Source organism: Carcharodon carcharias, chromosome 10, assembly GCF_017639515.1.
Source record: "Carcharodon carcharias isolate sCarCar2 chromosome 10, sCarCar2.pri, whole genome shotgun sequence".
Taxonomy (NCBI): domain Eukaryota; kingdom Metazoa; phylum Chordata; class Chondrichthyes; order Lamniformes; family Lamnidae; genus Carcharodon; species Carcharodon carcharias.
Genome location: NC_054476.1, coordinates 110,384,440 through 110,408,170, shown reverse-complemented (window position 1 = coordinate 110,408,170; position 23,731 = coordinate 110,384,440). Strand labels below are relative to the sequence as shown.

At 45.9% G+C, this 23,731-nt stretch overlaps 1 protein-coding gene across 6 annotated transcripts in view; it reads right to left on the bottom strand.

Moving 5' to 3' along the window:
• Window positions 1-23,731, bottom strand: part of ncf1 (neutrophil cytosolic factor 1) — a 214,924-nt gene that overhangs the window by 157,632 nt on the left and 33,561 nt on the right. For 5 of the 6 annotated variants that reach the window (XM_041197505.1, XM_041197506.1, XM_041197501.1 and 2 more), the window contains exon 3: window positions 4,864-4,939. In XM_041197505.1, the coding sequence (XP_041053439.1) occupies window positions 4,864-4,939 (76 nt within the window). Of the gene's footprint in view, window positions 1-4,863; window positions 4,940-16,110; window positions 16,166-23,731 lie in introns of those variants that run through there. The other variant, XM_041197507.1, reaches the window with a different exon arrangement.

The window sequence follows — 23,731 nt, the reverse complement described above, 5'->3', positions numbered from 1 at the left end:
GAGCAGCGGGCAGGAAATTGGAGGGAGAAGCAGGCAGGAAATTGGAGGGAGCAGCGGGCAGGAAATTGGAGGGAGCAGCTGGCAGGAAATTGGAGGGAGCAGCGGGCAGGAAATTGGAGGGAGCAGCGGGCAGGAAATTGGAGGGAGCAGCGGGCAGGAAATTGGAGGGAGCAACGGGCAGGAAATTGGAGGGAGCAGTGGGCAGGAAATTGGAGGGAGCAGCGGGCAGGAAAGCAGGGAGAGAATTGGGCAGGAAATTAGGGAGAGATTTGTTCAAAATCTACCACTTTGAACTGTGCAAGTTGTGTTAACACCCTGTTTTTTTCAATCACCTCCAGCTAAACACACCCCAGCCATTAGTGTGAGATAAAAGCTAACCATCCCCTCCAGGTGAAATGTTTTTGAGTTACTCTTGCTGGTGCAGAGCTTTTTTTAAATTTGTTTTCAAGGATGTGGGCATCACTAGCTAGGCCAGCGTTTATTGCCCCTCCTTAGTTGCCCTTGAGAAGCTGGTGGTGAGCTGCCTTCTTGAACCACAGCAGTCTCTGTGCTGTAGGTACACCCACAGTGCTGTTAGGGAGGATTTTGACCCAGCAGCAGTGAAGGAATAGCAATATATTTCCAAGTCAGGATGGTGAGAGGCTTGGAGGGGAACTTCCAGGCGCTGGTTCCCATCTATCCGCTGCCCTTATCCTTCATGATGGTAGAGGATAGAAATTGTGGGTTTGGAAAGTGCTGTCTAAGGAAAATCTACCCATTTAGCATGGTGGTAGTTCCACACAACACAATGGAGGGCATCCTCAATGTGAAGATGGGAAAGATAGGATTTTGTCTCCACAGTGACTGTGCTGTGGTCACTCCTGCCAGTACTGTCATGGATAGGTGTCTCTATGACAAGTAGATTGGTGAGGTTGAGGTGAAGTAGGGTTTTCCCTCTTGTTGATTCTCTCTTCACTTTCTGCAAGTCCAGTCACTGGAAGTACATTATTCTGTGTTAATGGAGGAGTTTTGCACCTTTTTGGATTCACAAGGGGAATCATGCTGGACCTTAACCAGAATGTCAGATGAGTTGGAAGGTTTGTCAGGATAAACCTGCTTTAGGAAATGGGACTACAGTTGCAGTCCCTCTTGAGCTGCAGTACTGACAGGGAGTTGGAGTCCAGGGCAGTAGAAGGGAAACTGTGTACTGAGGGAGGAGGGGGGCTCTCTGTAGAAGATTCTACCCACCAAGTGTCTCTGAGGAGCATTTCTCCCTCAGCCTCTGCCAGGAACTGTGCATTTCACCAAAGAAGTGCTCATTGAACTGTACAAAATCCTGGCTTGCAGTCACACAGCAGGGTGAGGACTCTGCTGTTTGTGGCCATGAAGGCCACTATTGTGCTAAATATCTACTCCAGTGAACCCTTCCAGGAAGGAGCAGGAGATATCAGCAACATCCCATAGCCTGCCCTCCACTGTAACCTCAAGGTGTTAACAAAAGCCCTGTATAGATGGAGGGGGAACTGCAGCACTTCATTACCTTCTCACTAACCACTGAGAAGCAGGAGGAGAGAACATGTAAATTTACCTGGCTGATGGGATTCAAAATGGTGCAGGGTATCATCAACTGTACACTTGTGGCTCTGTGGGCCCGACACGACAACAGGGAGATTTCTGTAACTGCAGGAGCTGCCAGTCTATAATGCCTAATTGGTGTACAACACTGCCTAGAAGATCTTCTTGGTCAGTGCCTGCTTTCCTGGCAGCAGCCATGTCACCATCATCCTGTGGCATTCAGCCAGAGCTGCAATCCTAGAGCCATCATTGAATAATCAGAGTCTGGCTGCTGGGTGACAGGTGTTGTGTTTGGTACGACTGGTTAATGCCTCTCCCCTGTCAGTAGACCACATGAGGACAATACACCTACAATGAGGGGCATGCGCCAACCAGGAACCATCATTGAAACAATGATTCCACTGCATGGACCAATCAGAGGGAGGTCTCATTAGTTACTGGAGTGCATCTCCAAGTTTGTTCTTGTCCACTGCATCCTCCATGATCTTTCTCTCATGAGGTTGCAGCCCTTGTCATCAGGTCTTTGGAGGCTTCCTCAGGAGAAGGAGAAAGAGGAGACATGGACAAGGCATCCGGGACCCCTTCACACCAGACGGGCAGTCTTTGAGTGAATACTCCAGTTCTCCTGAATACATCTCCACATCACCATTGCCCTTCAGTTTCCCAGCTCTCCATCCCACTGTTACACACCAAAGACTTGCCTCTTGACCAAATTCCTGAAATAAAAGACACCACCAAGAAAAACCATTCCATAATAACTTTATCCCACAACCCTTCAAGAATACACTCAAACTAAGCTACCCACCCCAGTGCATCCCTTTGTTGGTCCTTGTGCTCCTACACAATATTACCCCAGTGGCTGCAGTATGACTGGTGAGAGGTTGCTGACTTTCACTGCGGGAGACTGCAGGTGGGCTTGCAGAATGATCTCGAGCAGCTCTTGGCTTTGAGCACCTGGTTTTGGATGGCACCACTTCAGCATGGGCACCAGGCACCAGGAGTCTGGCTGGCTGACAGGCAACAGCGAGAGCACTGGTGGAGTGGCAGTGATAGGAGCACAAATGCCATCCTGTTAGAGGAGAACAGCTTCATGCTTCACGGAGCCACTGCCACTCCCTCGGAGCAGCTGCATCCTGGGCATCCAAGTAATCTAGATTGCGGGGCTGCTGCGAGAGTCTGTCTGCCCTGATGAACATTGGTGTCCACAGTCACAATGACAGCAGTCTGGGCCTGTCTGACCCCCAGCTGAGCCTGCATGGCAACAGGCACGGTTTCATGACCTCAATCTGAGCTTCCACTGCAGCAATGAGACATTGGATGAAGTCTGTTTCTGCTGCAATGGAAGCTGAGACATCGGCCGCCAGAGGCTGCATCACAGGCGGGTCCACACGTGCTTTCACGGAGTCAGCCACCACTTCTATACCAGAGAGGGTGGGTTCTAAGCTCTGCACAAAGTCCTGTGCCGCGTTGGAGCCTGACTCCTCCAATGATTTTGCCAGTGACATGCAGCCCTGTGACAAGGCTGCCATTGCCAGTGAGCATCCACATGATTTTGGTGTGGCTGATCATCACATTGCCTTACTGATGTCCTCATGTCCTCTGCAGCAGAACCCCTCTGCGACTTTGCCCTCTGATGACCTGGCACATAGAAACATAGAAAATAGGAGGAGTAGGTCATTCGGCCCTTCAAGCCTGCTCCACCATTCAATATGATCATGGCTGATCCTCTATAATATTGCTGTACTCCCACTCGCTTCCCATACCCTTTGATGCCTTAGATTCCGGGAATCTATCTACTTCCTTCTTAAGTATATTCAGTGACTTGACCTCCACAGCCTTCTGTGGTAGAGAATTCCACAGGTTCACCACCCTCTGAGTGAAGAAGTTTCTCCTCATTATGAACTCCCCTGACCTGGCTAGCTCACTCACCAAAAGTTATCACAGTGCCAGTATCTGAGCTAGTGGCTGTGGGCATAAGGTCAAGTGCCAGGAATTCTTCCCCAGGGGTCTGGTGTAACTCTGGCCTTCACAGTGAGGCTGTACTGGCTGGTCAGGCTCTTAGATACCTGAAAGCAGAAACACAGAACTAGAGAGTTACGAGTAAGGGAATGGGGTGGGAAGGAAAGCAAGCGGTCCATGGTCACACCATCTGAAACTTGCCAAACATCAGGACAAGGGTGAAGTGAGAGTTTGAGGAGGGGCATAAGGCAGGAATATAACATCATCCTACTTTATTCTCGTGAGTGCTAGATGTGACAGCCTCTGTCACAGCTGACCCCATGATGTAGAGCACCATCTCCTCCAGAGGCCTCAGTCAATGCAGTCACCCTTTTCCTCAAAGATTCTCCACTGCTCCCTGTAGTTGGGTACCACCTTGTCCTGCAAGAGAGGGAAGTGTACCAGTGAGAGTGTTGCAATGTGTTTGGGTGATGTGCCTGTTATAGCTGAATAGCTGTAGTTATGTGAATACAATGAGAGGTGGAAGTGGTGCTAGCAGAATAGGTATGTGTGTGAGGGTGAGCTGGTGAGTGCCTGACTGTTAGTCCTGATTGCTGCTGGGTAATTGATGGGGTCGTGGTACATTGAGTAGTGTGTGAGGTTGGTGATGCAGTAGGTAGGAGATGGCATTTGAAGGTGTGTTCACCTGAGTGATCATTGAACATTTCCAGCACTGCAGTCAAGTCCTTGGGGCCAGAGTCTGGACCCTATGCAGGGCGCATTCAGCCATTTCCTTCTCAGGGTTTATCTTGAGGCTCATCTCAACATGGCACCTCTCCACCTTTCCACTTCCTCCAGTGTTACATCAGAAATTCTAGGTGCGCTTACTCTGACCTGTTGCTCTATTTGCTATCCTCATCCTTCCAGTCAAGCCTTCCAGAGAAAGCCTGAAGCAGCTCCTGCTGAATGACAAACTGTGCATTGTGCTAGCCACACACGCTACTGGGCCCCATGACTTGTCAGCAGCGTGTTCCAAATTGGGCTTCCTCAACAGCATCAGACACAGGGATCGTGAAACATGGCTTCTTTGAACTTTTCTCACTTGGTTTTGTGAAACACAATCGCAAAGCAACAACCTGTATCAACAGAAACCTTCACATGCACTGTTTTCATGTGGCAAGGCCAGTTAATGAAAACTTTCCAACTCCAGGATATAAAGACAATTCATGATGATCCCAATCTACGGGGGTCCACAGAGAGAGGCACCATCCTGAAAATTTCTCTCCCCACCCCCTACCCTTAAATAGAGAAGGCTGATGAAGCAATCTTTCTCACCATGATCCGCAACTTGTACACGTTATAATAACCTACCTGGTAAATGTGGGAGAGTTCTGCATTTGGAATCTATTTCCCCAGCTTCAATAGGAAACATTTCCTTCAGCACTTTCTGATAAGAAAAACAAAAAACTCAAACTGAAATTGTTAAATAAAAAACATCAACTTGTCTTTAACAGATAAAATTCCTAAAGTGCCTCACAGGGAGTGTAAATAAGAAAATGCCAAAGAGAGACACATGATCTAAAGTTTTGTCAAAGAGGTGAATCTTAAAGAGGCAGGAGAGGGAGGTGGAGAGCCTGAGCACTTTAGTGGGGGAGAGGGGGAGAGATAATTTTAGAGGGTAAGGAATAGGTGACTGAAGGCACATGCAAAAAAGAGGAAAGGGGTTAAACGAGATCATAATAAGGGTCTGCACCTTTAAGCTGGGCTGGCGTTGTGACAGCAATAATCTCAGTCAGGCCCTGCAACATCACCCATCTCCCATGGATCATGTTGGGGCAACATTGGTAAGAGTATCAAGTAATGTGAAGCAAAGGTAAGAAATCAGGGTTGAGGTCCATATCAAACCAATCTAAGGGGGTCAAGTATCAGAAAAGCCTTCTCCTGCTCCGAATGTTCTTATAGGTGAAAGCATTACAGATGCCTGATGTCCCCATGTAATGCTCATGTACATATCTTTTTGTTGTTCATGGGATGTGGGCTTCGCTGGCTGGCCAGCATTTATTGCCCATCCCTAGATGCCCTTGAGAAGGTGGTGGTGAGCTGCCTTCTTGAACCGCTGCAATCCATGTGGTGCAGGGAGGGAGTTCCAGGATTTTGACCCAGTGACAGTGAAAGAACTGCGATATATTTCCAAGTCAGGATGGTGAGTGACTTGGAGGGGAACTTCCAGGTAGTGTGTTCCCATCTATCTGCTGCCCCTGTCCTTCTAGATGGTAGTGGTCGTGGGTTTGGAAGGTGCTGCATAAGGAGCCTTGGTGAATTCCTGCAGTGCATCTTGATAGATACTGCTGCTACTGTGCATCGGTGGTGGAGGGAGTGAATGTTTGTGGATGTGGTGCCAATCAAATGGGCTGCTTTGTCCAGCTTCTTGAGTGTTGTGGAAACTGCACTCATTCAGGCAAGTGGGGAGTATTCCATCACACTCCTGACTTGTAGATGGTGGACAGGCTTTGGGGAGTCAGGAGGTGAGTTACTCATCGCAGGATTCACCTCTCACCTGCTCTTGCAGCCATAGTATTTATATGGCTAGTCCAGTTCAGTTTCTGGTCAATGGTAACCCCCCACCTCCAGGGTGTTGATAGGGGGATTCAGTGATGGTAATGACAATACTTTCCAACAGGAAGGGTTGTGGGAGTCACAGATTAACAAACACAGTGGAGACACTGACTGATTTCCCCTCTGATAGGCCCATGGGCAATGAAGCCAAATTTTGGGAATTCTTTCTCAGGATTTGGGGGTGGGGACAGGAGCAGGTGGTCACTGGCTAGGCTAGCATTTGACATCCATCCCTTGGGCTGAATGGCCAAACAAGCCATTTCAGAGGACAGTTAAGAATCAACCACATTGTTGTGAGTCTGGAGTCACATGTAAGCCTGATGAGGGCAGCAGATTTCCTTCCCAGATGGGTTTTTAGAATAATCAATGATAGCTTCCTTGGTCACCATTAACTGAATTCAAATTCCACCAGTTGCCATGGTAGGTTTTGAACCCATATCCTCAGAGCATTAGCCTGGCTCTCTAGATTATTAATCCAGCAACATTAACACTATGCCACTGTCTGCTCCAAGGGCTTTTGATGCTCCACTTGGTCAAATGCTACCATGAGTCACTCTCGCTGAACCGGGTGAAATGAGCTTATACAGCCCCAGATGTTGACCTGGTCTCTCAGGTCAATGGTTGAAACATGTTCCCAGATGAGTGAGCATAGAAAGGCAATTGGAGGCAAGCAAATCAAATGGAGGAATTCACAGTCAACGTTGAGTGATGTAAAGCTCTCTTTTTACCTCTGGGTTAGTAAATGATATTTTTTAATGTGTCGAAGGGATTTTCTATTTGCATACTGTCTGATTCTTTCCCTCCTCCCCCTCCCATATACTGAAGCCAGGTGACAGCAGCAGCCAGCTACTCCTATGTGAGAACAGGGTAGAGGGGGAAAGGAATTGAAGGATATGCTGATAGTGATGGAGGAGGGTTGTGTGAGTCATAACGCCAGCATAGACTAATTGGGCTGAATGGCTTGATTCTGTGCTGTAAATTCACTGGAACTCAATAATACTGAAGAGCCTCTGATTAAACTGCTCTAAACAGCCAGCAAGTGGTGAATGAGGATAACAGAATAACTGACAGTGACTCATTCCATCTTGTTCCATTGCACTGTGGGTTAAGGCAAAAAAAAGTTCACTTCCTCTTGTCTAGATATTAAGACTGAACTGCTTTTAGCATGAGATCTGTGATAGAGTTGGAACGATGCCAAGTCTGGTGGGCAATCACGACAGAAATGCAAGTGTTAGCTTTCATGACAACAGGGAGGCAAGTGGCAGAGAGAGGGGAGGGGCAGAGAGAGGGGAGGGACAGAGAGGAGGGAGGGACTAAGAGGGGGGGTCAGAGAGAGACAGAGAGAGGGTAGTGGCAGACAGCGGGGAGGCAGGGAGAAAGCAGCAGAGAGGGGAGCAGTAGCTGAATATGCTGGCTCCTACTGTAGCACTGCTCCTGTTAGTTCCTACTGGGGCTACAATTCTATCAGCACCTACAGCCCTACACTAGTGGATGAAGTGTACCCACGAGGAACTATAAGCCCAGTCGGAAGTATAACTCCTTTAGGAACTGTAAGCCCTATACACATGTTCCCATTGAGAGCTGTGATCCTTGTAGAAATTGTATCCAGTAGAAACTGTAACCCGAGTAGGTGTCTTGGCAAGTTGCTGTTATGCATCTTGTAGATGGTACACACTGCTGTAACCGTGTGCTGGAGCTGAAGGGGACGAATGTTTAAGATGGTGGATGGGGTGACAATCAAGTGGGCTGCTTTGTCCTGGATGGTGTTGAGCTTCTTGAGCGTTGTTGGAGCTGCACTCACCCAGGTAATTGGAGAGTATTCCATCACACCCCTGACTTGTGCCTTGTCGACAGTGGACAGATTTTGGGGAGTCAGGAGGTGAGTTACTCGCCGCAGGATTCCCGACTTCTGACCTGTTCTTGTAGCCACAGGTACTTATATGGCTAGTCCAGTTCAGTTTCTGGTCAATGGTGACCCCCAGGATGTTGATAGTCAGGGATTCAGCGATGGTAATACCATTGAACATCAAAGGGTGATGGTTAGATTTTCTCTTGTTGGAGATAGTCATTGCCTGACATTTGTGTGGCACAAATGTTACTTGCCATTTATCAACCCAAGCCTGAATGTTGTAACACTGGCCTATAGTTGCTGGGCTTAGCCTTACACCCTTTTTTGAATAAGGATGTAACATTTGAAGTTCTCCAGGCCTCTGGCACTACCCCTGTAACTAAGGAGAATTGGAAGATTATGATCAAGGCCTCTGTAATTTCTACCCTTACTTACATTAGTATGTGTGGCTTCATCTGATCTGGTTCTGGTGAGTTATCAACTTTAAATACAGCCAGCCTTTCTAATTCCTCCTCTTTGTCAATTTTGAGCCCATCCAGTGTCTCAATTACCTCCTCTTTCACTGTGACTTTGGTAGCATCTTCTTCCTTGGTACAGGCAGATGCAAAGTACTTGTTTAATACCTCAGCAACGTTCTCTGTTTTCCCATTTTGGTCCCTAATAGGCCGCACTCTTCCTTTTAACACCAATAGAAGACTTTTGGATTCCCTTTTATATTAGGTCCCAGAGTCTATTCATCTCCCTCTCTTCTTCTCATTTTGTTTTTCACTTCCCCTCTGAACTTTCTTTATTCGGTGTGATTCTCAGTTCTTTAACAATCTGACACCTGTTATGTGCACTCATTTTCTGCTTCATCTTACTCTCTATCTCCCTTCATCCAGCGAGCTCTGGATTTGTTTATCCTTCCTCTCCTCCTTGTGGGAATGTACCTCGACTATACCCAAACTATCTCCTCTTTAAAGGCTGCCCATTGTTCCATTACAGCTTTGCCTGCCAATCTTTGATTCCAGTTTAGTGTTATAACTCCACTGAAACTAGCCATCCCCCAGTTAATTATTTTTAGTCTGGATTGCTCCTTGCCCTTTTTCATAGTTAACCTAAACTTTGATCACGGTTCCTTAAATGTTTCCCTACTGGCACTTGATCTAGATCCTTATTGGGCTGGAAACATACCGATGTAGAAAATTCTCCTGAACACATTTGAGAATTTCTTGCCCCTCTCTGCCCTTTATATTACCACTATCATATTTTACAAGGGTACAATTAAAATCCCCCATTATAACTACTCTAAAGCTTTTGTGTTTCTCTGTAATTTTCTTGCAAATTTGATCTTCTATAACTTTTCCATTAGCTGGCAGCCAACAAAATACATCCGACAGTGGCTAAGGGAGTAAACCCGACACAAAAATCTGAAAAGAAGTCCTATCAGGTGGCTGGTGTTTCCCTCAGGTTAGATCCTTCCAGCAACTCACACAGCTGACTAGACCCCTGCTTCCACCTCTCCTCTGGATAACCAGCCTATGCGATCGAGAGCGGGGTACAGGTGCTGGGTAAGTCTGCACCTCCTAAAACCATGCTGAGATTATGCAGCAAACAAAGAAAGGTAACCTTTTGGCTTGTTAACTGATATGTGAGGACTATGTGCCCTGGCATGAACAACAACCCATACTCCACAGTTTCCAGGTATTTTTGTTTTTGTTTTGGATTTCCAGCATCTGCAGTTTTTTGTTTTTATCTTAGTAACCAAGATAGCCCTGATTGACCATGAGCTACACAAGCTTGGTGTCAAGCCTACAAGATGCACAACATAAACCCAACAGATAACACACTGCACCCCCTGAAAATATCCAAAACAGCCGTATAAAAGACAGGGAGATGCTGTGCAAGCAAACTGGATCAAATTCTGTCAAGAAATCCAAACTGCCTGTGTGAATGGCAAGCTATGAGCTACATATGCTGGGATCAAGAGGGCACTTGGTCCTACCATCAGCAAAGTTGCCTCTCTGAAGTCAGTAGATGGTGAAGTATTTACCGTTAGAAGTAAACAGATGTCCCACTGGGCTGAACACTGAGCTCTATTCCTGTGAGTTGGATATCTTCCAGTCCATGTTTGACGCTCTCCCACACTATCTTGTCAAGGATGAGTTAGAAGAAGAACTCTCATCACTCAAGCTCAAGAAGATCATAGACCACATGGCAAACAGGAGGGCAACCGGCAAGGACAGAATCCCAGCCTAACAACTCAAGCACAGAAAGTCCCATCTATTGCCACATCTTTATGACCTTCTCCTTCTCCGCTAGCAGGCAGGCTCCATTCCACAGGAGATGCATAACGGAAAATTCATCATACTATACAAAAACAATGGTGACAGAAGAGACTGCAATAACTACAGTGGCATATCAAATCTTAGAGTCCCAGGGAAGACCTTTGCTGGATCATACTTAAAAAACTCCATCTACTTGCAGACCAAGTGTACTCAGAATCAAAGTATGGTTTCTGCGCTGGCAGATCTACTGGGGACATGATCTTCTTCATATGCCAACTACAAGAGAAGCGTAGGGAACAGGATATACCTCTTTACCTTACTTTCATATATCTCATTAAGGCATTCAACGCTGTCAGCACTGCAGGACTCTACAAAATTTTGGGCAGAATTGGCTGTCCACTAAAGCCTCTCAGTCTCATCTGCTCCTTCCAAGACAACATACACGGCACTGTACAGTTTGATGGCTCCACTCCGACAGTTTCAGAGTGAAGAATGGAGTGAAATGGGGCTGTGTCCTAGCCCCCGCTCCGTTTGGCATCTTCTTCTACATGATCCTGACCTTTGCCTTCGCTGTAAACATGGAAGGAGGTTACTTATACATTAGGTCAGATGGCACTCTGCAATCTCGCAAGACGGAAAGTGAAGACAAAAACCCATTGCGTCCTGATCCAAAAAATATGTTGATGATGATGATGATGATGATTCTCCCACACAGAAATTCAGCTACGAAGACTCATGGACTGCCTCTCCTTTGGCTGTAACTCGTTCTCCCTGACTAGAAACATCAAGAAAACCATGATCATGGGACAAGGTCTTAGCCCCTGACCGCACTGAATAATACCCCACTAGTAGTGGTTAGCAATTTCTGCTACCTTGGGTCTATGGTGACAGACAATCTATCCTTTGATATCGACATTGATGCACACAAAGGAAAAGCAGCTACCTCCTTTGACCGATTCATGAAACACCCGTGGAATAACATCAAGACGACACTTAGGACTAATTGGATAGTTTTTAAGGCCTGTATTCTCAGCACTTTGCTGTATGAATGTGAAACATGGACAACTTGCAGCTATCAAGAAAGAAGCTCAACAATTTCCATTTTCATTGCCTGTGGTGCATTATGGGTATATCCGAGCAGGACAAAATCCCAAATCCCACAGTCCTCTGAAAGGCAGAGCCATTAGCACTCATCAAAGAGGCAGCTTCGTTGGCTCGGGCACATCTGCAAGATGGAAGATGGTTGTATATCCAAGGACTTTCTATATGGTGAGATAGCTGGAGTCAGATGACCAGTGGGACACCTAAAGCTCTGCTTCAAGGATACTTGCAAGCATGACATGAAAGCCCTAGGCATTGATTATCGTACCTGGGAGTCACTAACTGACAACAGAGGAAAGTGGCATCATTTTCCATGGCATGCACCACCGCAATGACTAGTGGCTATAGTGGCTTGGCAACAGATGCCAACACCAAAAAGAGCCCCAGTGACACTCAGTAGCTTCATGTGCGGCACTTATGGCAGAACCTGCCTCTCAAGTATTGGCCTCTTCAGCCATCAACAAAGGTGCATCATGTGAAGACCCCCCCCCTCCATCAGAAATGGATTGTTTGCTGCATCTCTACCATCTTTCGTAGATGGAAGAATGCCAACAAGGACATTGTTGCTTAGCTCTAACTGAATAGATTCTGTCCTCAACTCCTTCTAGATCTTCTCTCTCCAGCATTGTAATATTACCTTTAATCAATCCTGTCACCCCTCCTCCTTTCTTTCATTCTCTATCTTGTATTCGGGAATATTTATTACCCAGATCTGCTGCTTCTTGAGCCAGGTCTCCATTATCACAACAACACCATAATTCCCATATGTATACCCTTGCTTGCTGTCACCAATCTTATTTGCCACACTCTGCACATTCACATACATGCACTGTAAACATAAATTAGACCTCACCACATTCCCTCTTACTCTGACGCCACATAATACCTTACTATTTCCTACTCCAGTGCTGTCTGTCTCTCTAATTTACCGTGCACATTGTTTTTCATTTTGAATATTATCTCCTAGTTCCCATACCTCTGCCAAAATAGTTCAAACCCTACCTAAAATACCCCCCAACTTTTCTGATTGTAAATAATCTGCTCTCAATTCTGATCTAACCTAATTTAAATACCATCAGCAAATCAACCGGTTTAAATGGTGCAAAGTGGCAAACCAGAAGCAGCTTGGATGAGAAAGGTAAATTCGCCTCATCCTCTCAAACCCAATGGCAAGTAACATAGAAACATAGAAACTAGGAGCAGGAGTAGATCATTCGGCCTTTCGAGCCTGCTCTGCCATTCATTATGATCATGGTGGATCATTCAACTCAATAACCTGCTCCCGCTTTCTCCCCACACCCTTTGATCCTTTTGCCCCAAGAGCTATATCTAACTCCTTCTTGAAAACATACAATGTTTTGGCCTCAAGTCCTTTTTGTGGTAGCAATTCCACAGGTTCACCACTCTTTGAGTGAAGAAATTTCTCCTCATCTCAGTCCTAAATGGTCAAACCCGTATCCTCAGACTCTGACCCCTGGTTCTGGACTCCCCCAACATAGGGAACATCCTTCCTGCATCCACCCTGTCTAGTACTGTTAGAATTTTATAGGTTTCTATGAGATCTCCCCTCATTCTTCTGAACTCCAGTGAATATAATCCTAACTGTCTCAATCTCTCCTCATATGTCAGTCCAGCCATCCTAGGAATCAGTCTGGTAAACTTTCGCTGCACTCCCTCTATAGCAAGAACATCCTTCCTCAGATAAGGAGACCAAAACTGTACACAATATTCCAGGGTGGTCTCACCAAGGCCCTGTATAATTGCAGCAAGACAACCCTGCTCCTGTACTCGAATCCTCTCGCTGTGAAGGCCAACATACCATTTGGCTTCTTTACCGTCTGCTGCACCTGCATGCTTCCCTTCAGCGACTGGTGTACGAGGACACCCAGATCTTGTTGCACATTCCCCTCTCAATTTATAGCCATTCAGATAATAATCTGCCTTCCTGTTTTTGCTACCAAAGTGGATAACCTCACATTTATCCACATTATACTGTGGGCCTCTCCCTTTAAAAATGACCATTAAGAGTTTTAGGGCTTCTTTGAAAGCTTAACATTGAGGAAGCTGATGCTGCTCAGTTTGAAAATGGCTGTTTGCTTTGACCCAGTGCCATAATGTATCAGATATTTCCAGCATTCTGTTTTTATTGCATCAGATGTTCCTGCTGTCAGGTAAAGTTGGTTCACATTATAGAATCAAATCATTCAGACACAAGTGGATCCATTTTATCCCATTATAAATGCCAGGAAATGATATTAAAATAATAAACCACTTCAATCTTCTCAAAGCTGAGTGAACACTGACAATTCAATTTATGACAATGCTTTTATTTTTAATGTTTCTCTCAATAGAGGAATAAGCCTGCTCAGTGATTCCTTCATGGTTACTAGAATCCACATTAACATTATAATTACAGGCTAGCTCCTAATTAATATTTGCGCCTGTCCTTTGATGCTTTGTCCAATGACCTTTACGCTCGCCCCCCCCCCCCACCATCCCCAGCACACCCCACCAGGGCGAGTTGGCAGATGTGGCACCACAAAATTGGGTGGTATGCCCTTCATCTACCTGCCCACATCCGCCGCCACAGGAGGGGTTTGGTGGTCCGCTTGCCCGTGGCCAATTGAGGCCTTCGAGTGGCCAATTAATGGTCACTTGAGAGCCTCCTCCCACCGCCACTAAGACGTTACCCAAGGCGGGGGAGGCCAGTGCCAATTGTGCAGACGGCCCAGTAAAACCTGGTAAGACCTGTGGTGGGTGCCTCCTGTTCAGGCAGCTTATGCCCTTCGGAGGCTCCCCAAAAGGTATTTCATCCCCCCAATCTCCTGCATTTCCCCTCTTCCCCATCCTCTTGATCCCAGTTCATCTCACACCTCTCCTGGGCCTACTAGTCAGCCTGGCCTCAGCGAGAGCTGGACTTACCTTAGAGCCTGGCACAATGCTGCTCATCTTCGGGACTGCCCGCAGAGCCAGCAGTGGCCACTGCTCCCAGTGGCACTGCTGGGACAAGATTGATGTCAGCCATTTGGTTGGCCAGCAGCTCTCAGAGGCAGGACTTCCTCATGGAAGGGGGAGGCACCTCAAGGCAATTAAAGGCCCAATGGCTGTTAAATGGCTGCAACTGGGTGAACCAGCCATGTGGAACAGGGGCTTGTCACTGTCTTTGATACTGGGGATGGGGGGGAGGGGTGGAGACATGAAATTTGGCAAGTCTTTTAACATAGGATGAAGTTGTGGATTTTGAAATAGACTCTCAAGATAAAACTAAAAGCAAAATATTGTGAATACTGGATATCTGAAATAAAAACAGAAAGTGCTGGAATAACTCAACAGGTCTGGCAACATCTGTGGAGAGAGAAACAGAGTTAACCTTTCGAGTCCGTATGACTCCAGTTGTTCCAAAGAAGAGTCATATTGGGCTCCCTCTCTACAGATGCCTGCCAGACCTGCTGAGCTTTTCCAGAACTTTCTGATTTTTCTAAGATGTTTGTTAATGAATACCTCTGAAGTTGGGAATAGGATCGAAGACATAAGAGTTAACCACAGAATTCAGAATAAACTTTGTGACCCAGAAAGTGGTGAGAATGGGGAACTGGCTCACACAGGATAGTTAAGGCAAATAGTATAAATACATTGAAGAGGAAGCTAAACAAACAGGTGGAGGAGAGGGGAATATGTGGTTATACTGATAGAGATGGGTGAGGCAGGATAGGAGGAGGCTTGAATCGAGCAGAAACGACAGCAAAGACTGGTTGGGGCGAATGGCCTGTTTCTATCCTGTATATCGCATGTGATTCTATGTAAATTAATGGTGTGTGGACTTTGTTGGCTGAGGAGCCTTTATGTTCATTGTTTGAAAGAAGTTAAGATTATAAAGTTATCCTGCTTTTTCCATGTGTTGGGAGGCCGCACAAATCAGCCTCGGGAGATTAAATGGAGTCGGGCAAAGCACAGCACATGCGGCCTTTGGAAAGGAAATCAAAACCAAGTCTCAGAATTTGCCTTGTATTTGTCTCTTTCTCAAGTCAGCAAAGGTAAAGAAGAAAACTTCCATTTCTATAGAGTCTTTCACAATTTCAGGATGTCCCAAAGCACTTTATAACCAGTTAGATACTATGTGAATTGCAGTCACTGTTGTAATGTAGAAAACACAAAAGATATAAATATAAATACTGTGGCTACAAGAGCAGGTCTGAAGCTAAGAATCCTGCACGAGTAACTCACCTCCTGACTCCCCAAAGTCTGTCCACCATCTACAAGGCACAAGTCAGGAGTGTGATGGAATACTCCCCAACTTGCCTGGATGAGTGCAGCTCCCACAACACTCAAGAAGCTCAACACCATCCAGGATAAAGCAGCCCGCTTGATTGGCACCCCATTCACAAACATTCACTCCCTCTGTCACTGATGAACAGTGTCAGCAGTGTGTACCATCTACAAGATGCACAGCAGCAACTCACCAAGTCTCCTTAGACAGCACCTTCCAAACCCATGACCGCTACCATCGAGAAAGTAAAGGGCAGCAGAGACATGGGAACATTTCCATCTGGAAGTTCCCCTCCAAGCCACTCACCATCCTGACTTGGAAATATATCACTGTTCCTTCAATGTAACTGGGTTAAAATCCTGGAACTCCCTCCCTAACAGCACTGTGGATGTACCTACACCAGAGGGACTGCAGCGGTTCAAGAAGGCAGCTCACCACCACATTCTCAAGGGCAATAAAGTATGGTCAATAAATACTAGCCTAGCCAGCAATGTCCACATCCCAGATGGCCTCAGTACCTGAGAAGAAACTCAGCAGCTGCAGCAGAACTGGGAGGAATCAGGAGTACCAGGAAGAGGATAAACAGAGACCCATGCATGGGGCCTAGTACCTGAGGAGTGACTCAGCAGTTGGAGCAGAACTGGGGCGTTGCCAGAGTTTGAAACATTAAAAAAAAAATCAATCAGTGACATCACAGGAAAGACTAACTGGTAAATATTGCTGCTGCTCCCTTTCTCCAATTAAGTTAGGGAATGAGTCTAAGGAGCTAGGCAATTAAATATATTAACAACTTTAAGCAAAGCTTTCAATTAGCTTCTCTATATTTAGGTGACACCAACAAAAGGGAAGTGGGTAGTTGGTGAGGTTTTTCTTTCATTGTTAAGTAGTAAGGTTTATTAATATTAGTAATGTTTATTATTACAGTAGAAAGGTTTATTAGTATTAGTAACATTTATTATTACTGAAGTAAGGTTTATCAGGCATAGCAAGATTTAGTCATTGTAGCAAGGTGTATTTTCTCAGTATCACAGACTCACAGTATCTTTACATTGCAGAAGGAGCCATTCGGCCCATCGAGTTTGCACTGACTCTCAGAAAGTGCATTCCACCTAGTCCCACTCCCCTGCTTTATCCCCGTAACCTTGCACATTCTCTCTTTTCAGATACACATCCAATTCCCTTTTGAATACCTCAAGTGAACCTGCCTCCACCACCTTCTCAGGAAGTTTGTTCCAGACTCCAAACACCCTCTGGGCGAAAAAATTTTTCCTCATGTCATATGCCAATTATTTTGAATCTGTGCCCTCTAGTTCTTGATGCTCTCTTAAGTGGGAACAGTTTCTCATTATTTACCCTGTCCATAACCTTCAGGATCTTGAATACCTCTATCAAGTCTCCTCTCAGCCTTCTTTTCTCCAAGGAAAACAGTCCCAACCTCTCCAATTTATCCTCATAGCTACAGTTCTTCATCCCAGGAAGCATTCTTGTGAATCTCCTCTGTACTCTCTCCAATATAGTCACATCCTTCCTCATGTATGGCACCCAGAACTGGATGCAGTACTCCAGATGAGGCCTAACTAGTGTCTTATACAAGTTCAACATGACCTCCTTATTCTTGTACTCAATGCCCCTATTAATAGAGCCTAAGATTCTATATGCTATATTAACTGTTCTCTCAACATGCCCTGCCATCTTCAATTGTCTATGTACATATACACCGAGGTCCTTCCGTTCCTGCTTCTCCTTTAGAGGCTCTCCCTTTATTTTATACTGTCTCACCATATTTTTTCTGCCAAAATGAATCACCTCACACTTCTCTGTACTGAGCTTCATCTGCCACTTGTCTGCCTAATCCACCAACATGTCTATGTCCTTTTGAAGTTCAAGACTATCCTCATCACAGTGACAACATTTCCAATCTTTGTATCATCTGCAAATTTTGAAATCATGCCCTGCACACCACAGTCTAGGTCATTAATATATATCAGGAAGAGCAAGGGTCCCAACACTGACCCCTGGGGAACTCCACTACAGACCTTCCTCCAATCTGAAAAACAGCTATTTATCACTACTCTGTTTCCTGTCACACAGCAAATTTCTTATCCAAGTGCCTACTTTCCCTTTTATTTCATGAGCTAGAATTTTGCTCACAAGTTTGTTGTGTGGCACCGAATCAAATACCATTTGAAAATCTATATACACTACATCAACAGCATTAGCCTTATCAACCTTCTCTGTTATCTCCTCAAAAAACTCCAGCAAGTTAGTTAAATATGATTTTCCCTTGATGGATCCATGCTGGCTTTCCTTAATTATCCTGCACTTGCCTAAGTGATTATTGATTTTCTCCCGTACTATAGTTCCCAGAAGTTTCCCTACTGAGGTCAAACTGACTGGCCTGTGGTTGCCAGATTTAACCTTACACCCCTTTTTGAACAAGGGTGTAACATTTGCAGTTTTTCAGTCCTCTGGCACCTCCCCTATCTCTAGGTAAGACTGGAAGATTATCACTAATGCCTCTGCAATTTCCACCCTCATTTCCCTCAGTACCCTTGATGCATCTCATGGTCCTGGCACCTTATCTATTTTAAGTAAAGATAGCCTTTCTAACACCTCCTTCCTCCCGATTCTAAGCTCTGCCAGTGCACCAGTTACCTCCTCTCTCGCCTTGGCCTGGGCAGCAAATGATTCCTTTGTAAAGTAGATGCAAAGTACTCGTTCAACACCTTCATTATTTCTCCTGCCTCCACATGCAAGTCCCCTTTTTTCGGCCTGCCTCTTTCTTTCATCACCCTTTTATTATTTACATGCTTATAGCAGACCTTGGGATTCCTTTTTATGTTCACTCTCAGCCTCTTTTCATGTTCTCCCCTTGCTTTTGTTATTAGTTTTTTCACTTCCCCTCTGGTCCTATATTCAGCCTGATTCTCCATTGTATTTTCTACCTGACATCTGCTGTACGCACACTTCTTCCTTTTCATCTTTAACTCTATCGCTCTTGTCATCCAGGGCGTTCTGGATTTACCTGTCCTACCTTTCCCCTTCAGGGGAATATACCTTGACATTACCAGCAATACTTTTTCTTTGAAGGTGGCCCATTGTTTGGCCACCGTCTTTTCTGCCAAAATTTGATTCCAACTCACTCAACTCAGATGCATTCTTATCCCATCAAAATTGGCTTTCCCCCAATTAATTATCCCTGCTCTGGATTGTTCTCTGTCCTTTTCCATGATTAACCTAAACCTTACGACACAATGGTCACTGCCCCCAAGAGACTCTCCCACTGATACTTGATACATTTGGGCCAACTCATTCACTAGCACCAGGTCTAAAAGTGCATTCCCTCTCATTGGACTGGAAACATACTGCTGTACAAAATTATCTTGAATACATTCCAGGAACTCTCATCCCTCTTGTCCTTTTGTACTATTCCTATCTCAGTCTATACTTGAACAATAATTAATAATTTATTTATATAATAATTTATTTATAATTCATAATTAAAGTCCCCCATTATGATTACTTTATAACTCTTGCACGTATCCATAATGTCTTTGCAAATTTGTTTCTCCACATCCCTTCCACTATTTGGTAGTCTATATACGACACCAGTCAATGTTATTGCACCTTTCCTATTCCTTACCGCTAGCCAGAGAAATTCTATCCTTGACCCCTCTGGAAAATCCTCTCTCTCCAGTAAAGTAAAGCCATATTTAACCAATATTGCCAATCCCCACCACCCCTCACCCCCTGCCTTTTCTTCCTTTCCTGTCTCTCCTAAACACCATGTACCCAGGAATATTTAACGCCCAGTCCTGGCCCTCTTCGAGCCAGGTCTCTGTTATAGTAATAATATCATAATTCGATTTGTCAACCTGTGCCTGCAGTTCATCAACCTTATTAACCACACTCCGTGCATTCACATACATGCACATTAACCCTGATTTAGGCTTTTTTATTTTCCCCCTTATTCTGACCCCATCTAATGACTTACTATTGCCTACTCAAATGCTATCAAACTCTCCAAGTATTCTATTTATCTTCATATCACTCTCTGATTTTTCCTCCTTGTCAGTTGATACTTCACTACTTCCCACTGCCAGTTTTTCTCCTGTCCACTCTGAATTTCACCCCAGGTTCCCAACCCCCTGTCAATCTAGTTTAAATCCTCCCCAACAGCACTAGCATACTTTCCCACAAGGACATTAGTCCCAGTCCTGTTAAGGTGTAACCCATCCTTCTTGTACAGCACCCAACTGTCCCAGAACCAGTCCCAATGCCTCACAAATCTAAAGCCCTCCCTCTTACTCCATTTCTCCAGCCACGTATCGAACTGCTCAATCTTCCTATTCTTAAAATGACTAGCAAGTGGCACTGGAGGTAATCCTGAGATTACTGCGCTTGAGGTCCTGTTTTTTAATTCCCTTCCTAACTCCCTAAAATCTGTTTTCAGCACTTCTTCCCTTTTCCTACGTATGTCATTGGTCCCAATGTGGAACATGACCTCTGGCTGTTCACCCTCTCTCAAAAGACTGTCCTGCAGCCACTCTGTGACATCCTTGACCCTGGCACCAGGGAGGCAACATACAATCCTGGAGTCATGTCTATGGCTGCAGAAATGCCTGTCTGCTCCCCTAACTATGGTACCTCTACCACAATAGCTCTTCCACTCCTAGTCCTCCTCCCCTCCTGTGCAGCTGAGTCACCCGTGGTGCCATGAACTTGGATTTTGCTACAGTCCTCTGAGGAACCATCTTGTTTGTCAGTATCCAAAATGGAAAAGCAGTTAGAGAGTGAGATAGTGCAGGAAACTCCTGAGGCTATCTGCCTGTTCTCTTAGATACTCTGGCAGTCTCCCATTCCCTCTCTGCCTGTGTACTTCTTAGCTGCGATGTGACTGCCTCTCTAAACATGCTATCTACGTAATCCTCAGCCTTGTGGATGCACCACAGTGACTCCAGCCACTGCTCGAGTTCCTCAACCTGCAGCTCAAGTTTCTGCAGCTGGTGACACTTCCTGCAGATGTAATCACCGAGGCACTTTGTGCCTGCACAACTTCCCACATCCCGCAAGATGCACATTCCACATAGATAGTGGTATGGCAGGGCTGTTCGGATCTCTGGAGTGCACATTTTGTGCTATTTGGGAACTCCAGGGTGCTTCCCATATCCCGGATAACCATTTGTGCAGGAGATTTCGTCAGTTTCAGCAGCTTGAACTCCAGGTTTTGGAACTTGAGCAGCAGCTGGCATCACTGCGACACATATGTGAGCTCGAGAGTTTCATGTATAACATATTTATAGATATGGTTTCCGTGCAGCTTTTAAGTATGGGGGTACAAGGAAGACTAGAAAAGCAATAGTGATAGGTGAGTCTATAGTTAGAGGAATAGACAGGTGTTTCTACAGTCAAATATGTGAATCCAGAATGGTGTTTTGCTTCTCTGGTGCCATGAAGGGTCAAGAATGTCACTGAATGGCTGCAGACCACACTGAGTTGGGAGGGTAAACAGCCAGCAGTCATAGTTCACATTGGTACCAATGACATGGGCAGAAAGAGGTTTGTGGCTCTGCAGTCAGAATTTATGGAGCTAGATAGGAAACTAGCAAGCAGAACCTCAAAAGCAGTAATCTCCAGATTACTCCCATTAGCACCTGCAGAGTACAGAAATAGGAGGATAAAGCAGATGAATGCGTGGCTGGAAAGTCCCTGGGACCTAGATTCTTGGGACATTGGGACCAGCTCTGAGGGAGGATGGGTTGCACCTAAATAGAGCCAGGACTGAGTTCCTAGCAGGTAGATTTGTTAGTGCCACTAGGGAGGGCTAAACTACCTTGGCAGGAGTGTGAGAACCAGAAGGTAATATCAGAGGTAATAACCAGGAGGCATACCAGGGTGCACAGAATACTGTGAGAGAAAGGAAATGTTATTAGGTGAATTTAGAGTGAGAGAGAAAGTAATAAAGTCTAACTTTGAGTTTTTTGCATGTATGTGAATGTGCGGAGTGTGGTAAATAAGATTGGTGAGTTGCAGATACGGCTAACCATGTGCAAAAATGTTTTTGTGACTATAACAGAGGCCTGGCTCAAAGAAGGGGAGAACTGTGTATTCAACATTCCTGGATACTTCCAGGTCAGTGCGCAGAGCTGGTACAAATTTTGACCTCTAAAAATGGCTGCCCAAACCTCTGAGTTTTGATCTGGGCGGTGGGGCAGGAGGGCTAGAATAGGGGTTGGGGGGGAGAACCTGGAAGTAGTCAGGGGTCAGAAGTAGGCTTGTTGTGGGTTGGGCACCCTGGGCACAGATAAAAATCAGGCCTTCAGAAAGACCCATTTGAGAAGTCAATGGTGAAGTCCCTGTGCCCCGGAGGAGATGATGGGTGAGTGTCAAAACTGTTAGCTGATCCTGGAACAGATAGCCCACCATGGGCTTTCCCTGTGGGAGAATTGTCATTGTTGCTGCCTAGTCAAAGTATACTCTACTGAACTAGTGAAAGCATGAGAAGGATTCTCAAGACAGAGCCATAGCTGGCATCGTCTTGCCACCACTACCTGGTACAGATAGTATGCAGTTGTGTAGTTAGCTGCCAAGACTCTGAGTAGATGAATAATGAACAGTGCCATGGGCATTAGTCCATCCAATTGCCCATCTGGTATCCATCTATCAGGATGTGCCCACACTGTTGACCCTTGACCTCGTCCCTCACAGCTGCAGACTATCATGACATAACAGTGTAACTAAGAGGGAGTAATCCAGTAGGGCTGTCAGTGGTCACGGAGCGCAGCATGTTACCTTGAAGTCACAGCCACAACATACACAGCACAAAGCATTTCCGCAGAGCCAGGTTCCCCACCAAACCTGACCAATAATCATTGATGATGTGGTGAAAATGGTTAGTGCATGTTAACACACAAAAGTGAATGAGAGCATCATAATCTGACTGACCCATGGCCCTTTTCACTTTACATTTATTTTCATAGATTGTCACTCAGAGAGGAGACGTGGGGGAAGGGATGGGTCCAGCTGCCCCACAATCTTCTGAGCAGGGCCTTAATGTTTTGGTGGAAGAGGTCCAGAAGAGGAGAACAGTCCTCTACCCTCCTGGCCTCTGTGATACCCCTGCAGCAACAAGGCCAAGATTCAAATAGCAGCTGCAGTGAGCGCAGCAGGAGACCATTGCACCCATGGATTCACTGCAGGAAAAGGTTCCATGAACTGCTGTGTCCTGGCAAGGTCAGCAGCTTGGCTCGCCCATACAGAGCTTTAAGGGAAGGGTCAGATCTGCATGCTGCAGCTAAGGTGTGATACGTCTGCTTCAGCATTGAGGCTTTATGTGTGTACAGCTCCTGTAGGTGTGTCCAGAACACGCGTGAATGAACACTGTGATGCACAGATGCAGTGAAGAACAATATTCTTCCATGCACTATATATATCAGGCTAACATCAATTCATGTTGTTGCTGTAGTTGAAAAGGGTGAAGAACGGCATGGAGATGGCCCAGCCGGGGGGGTGGGTCAGCCTGGGTCAGACACATCTATCCTGTGGAACAGGTGGCCATGGAGATTGCCAACGTGCCTGACCAGCTGTCTGTGGGCGATGGTGAATCGCTGTTAGCAGGTGATAAAGGTGGTGTTGAAATCACCTTGGCATGTGGTGGTAATGGGGGAGGCCATGATGTCAGCTCACTGAGCACAATGGGGCATTGGCATGAGAGGGAGCACAACGATGGGGCTGCATCAAATGGACAGCGCAAGCATGGTTAAGGCAATGGCATGCATCAGAGTGTGCTTTCACAATGAGAAGTGCTACACTTAAATAACTCCTTTTGTGCCTCACACAGGTTCCAGCCCTGCTCTGTCACCCACCACCATCCCGCACCCTGGGCCCAGTCATCCTTCGAGCATCAAAAGGAGGAAGAGATGTCTGAGGAGGTAGCGCCATATCAGACTAGCTCACACTCCCACAATTTGGATACCAGTACACCAGAGGGATGTAGCGCATGTGTAGAGTCGGTGAAAGTCACCCCACCAGAGTGCAGGTGGAGGTGTTAGAGTCAGAGACACTTATACACAGTCCCTATCGGAGGAGGGAGGGAAGTCACGATGATGTTCCAATGGGCAGGAATGTGGTGCCTCAGGA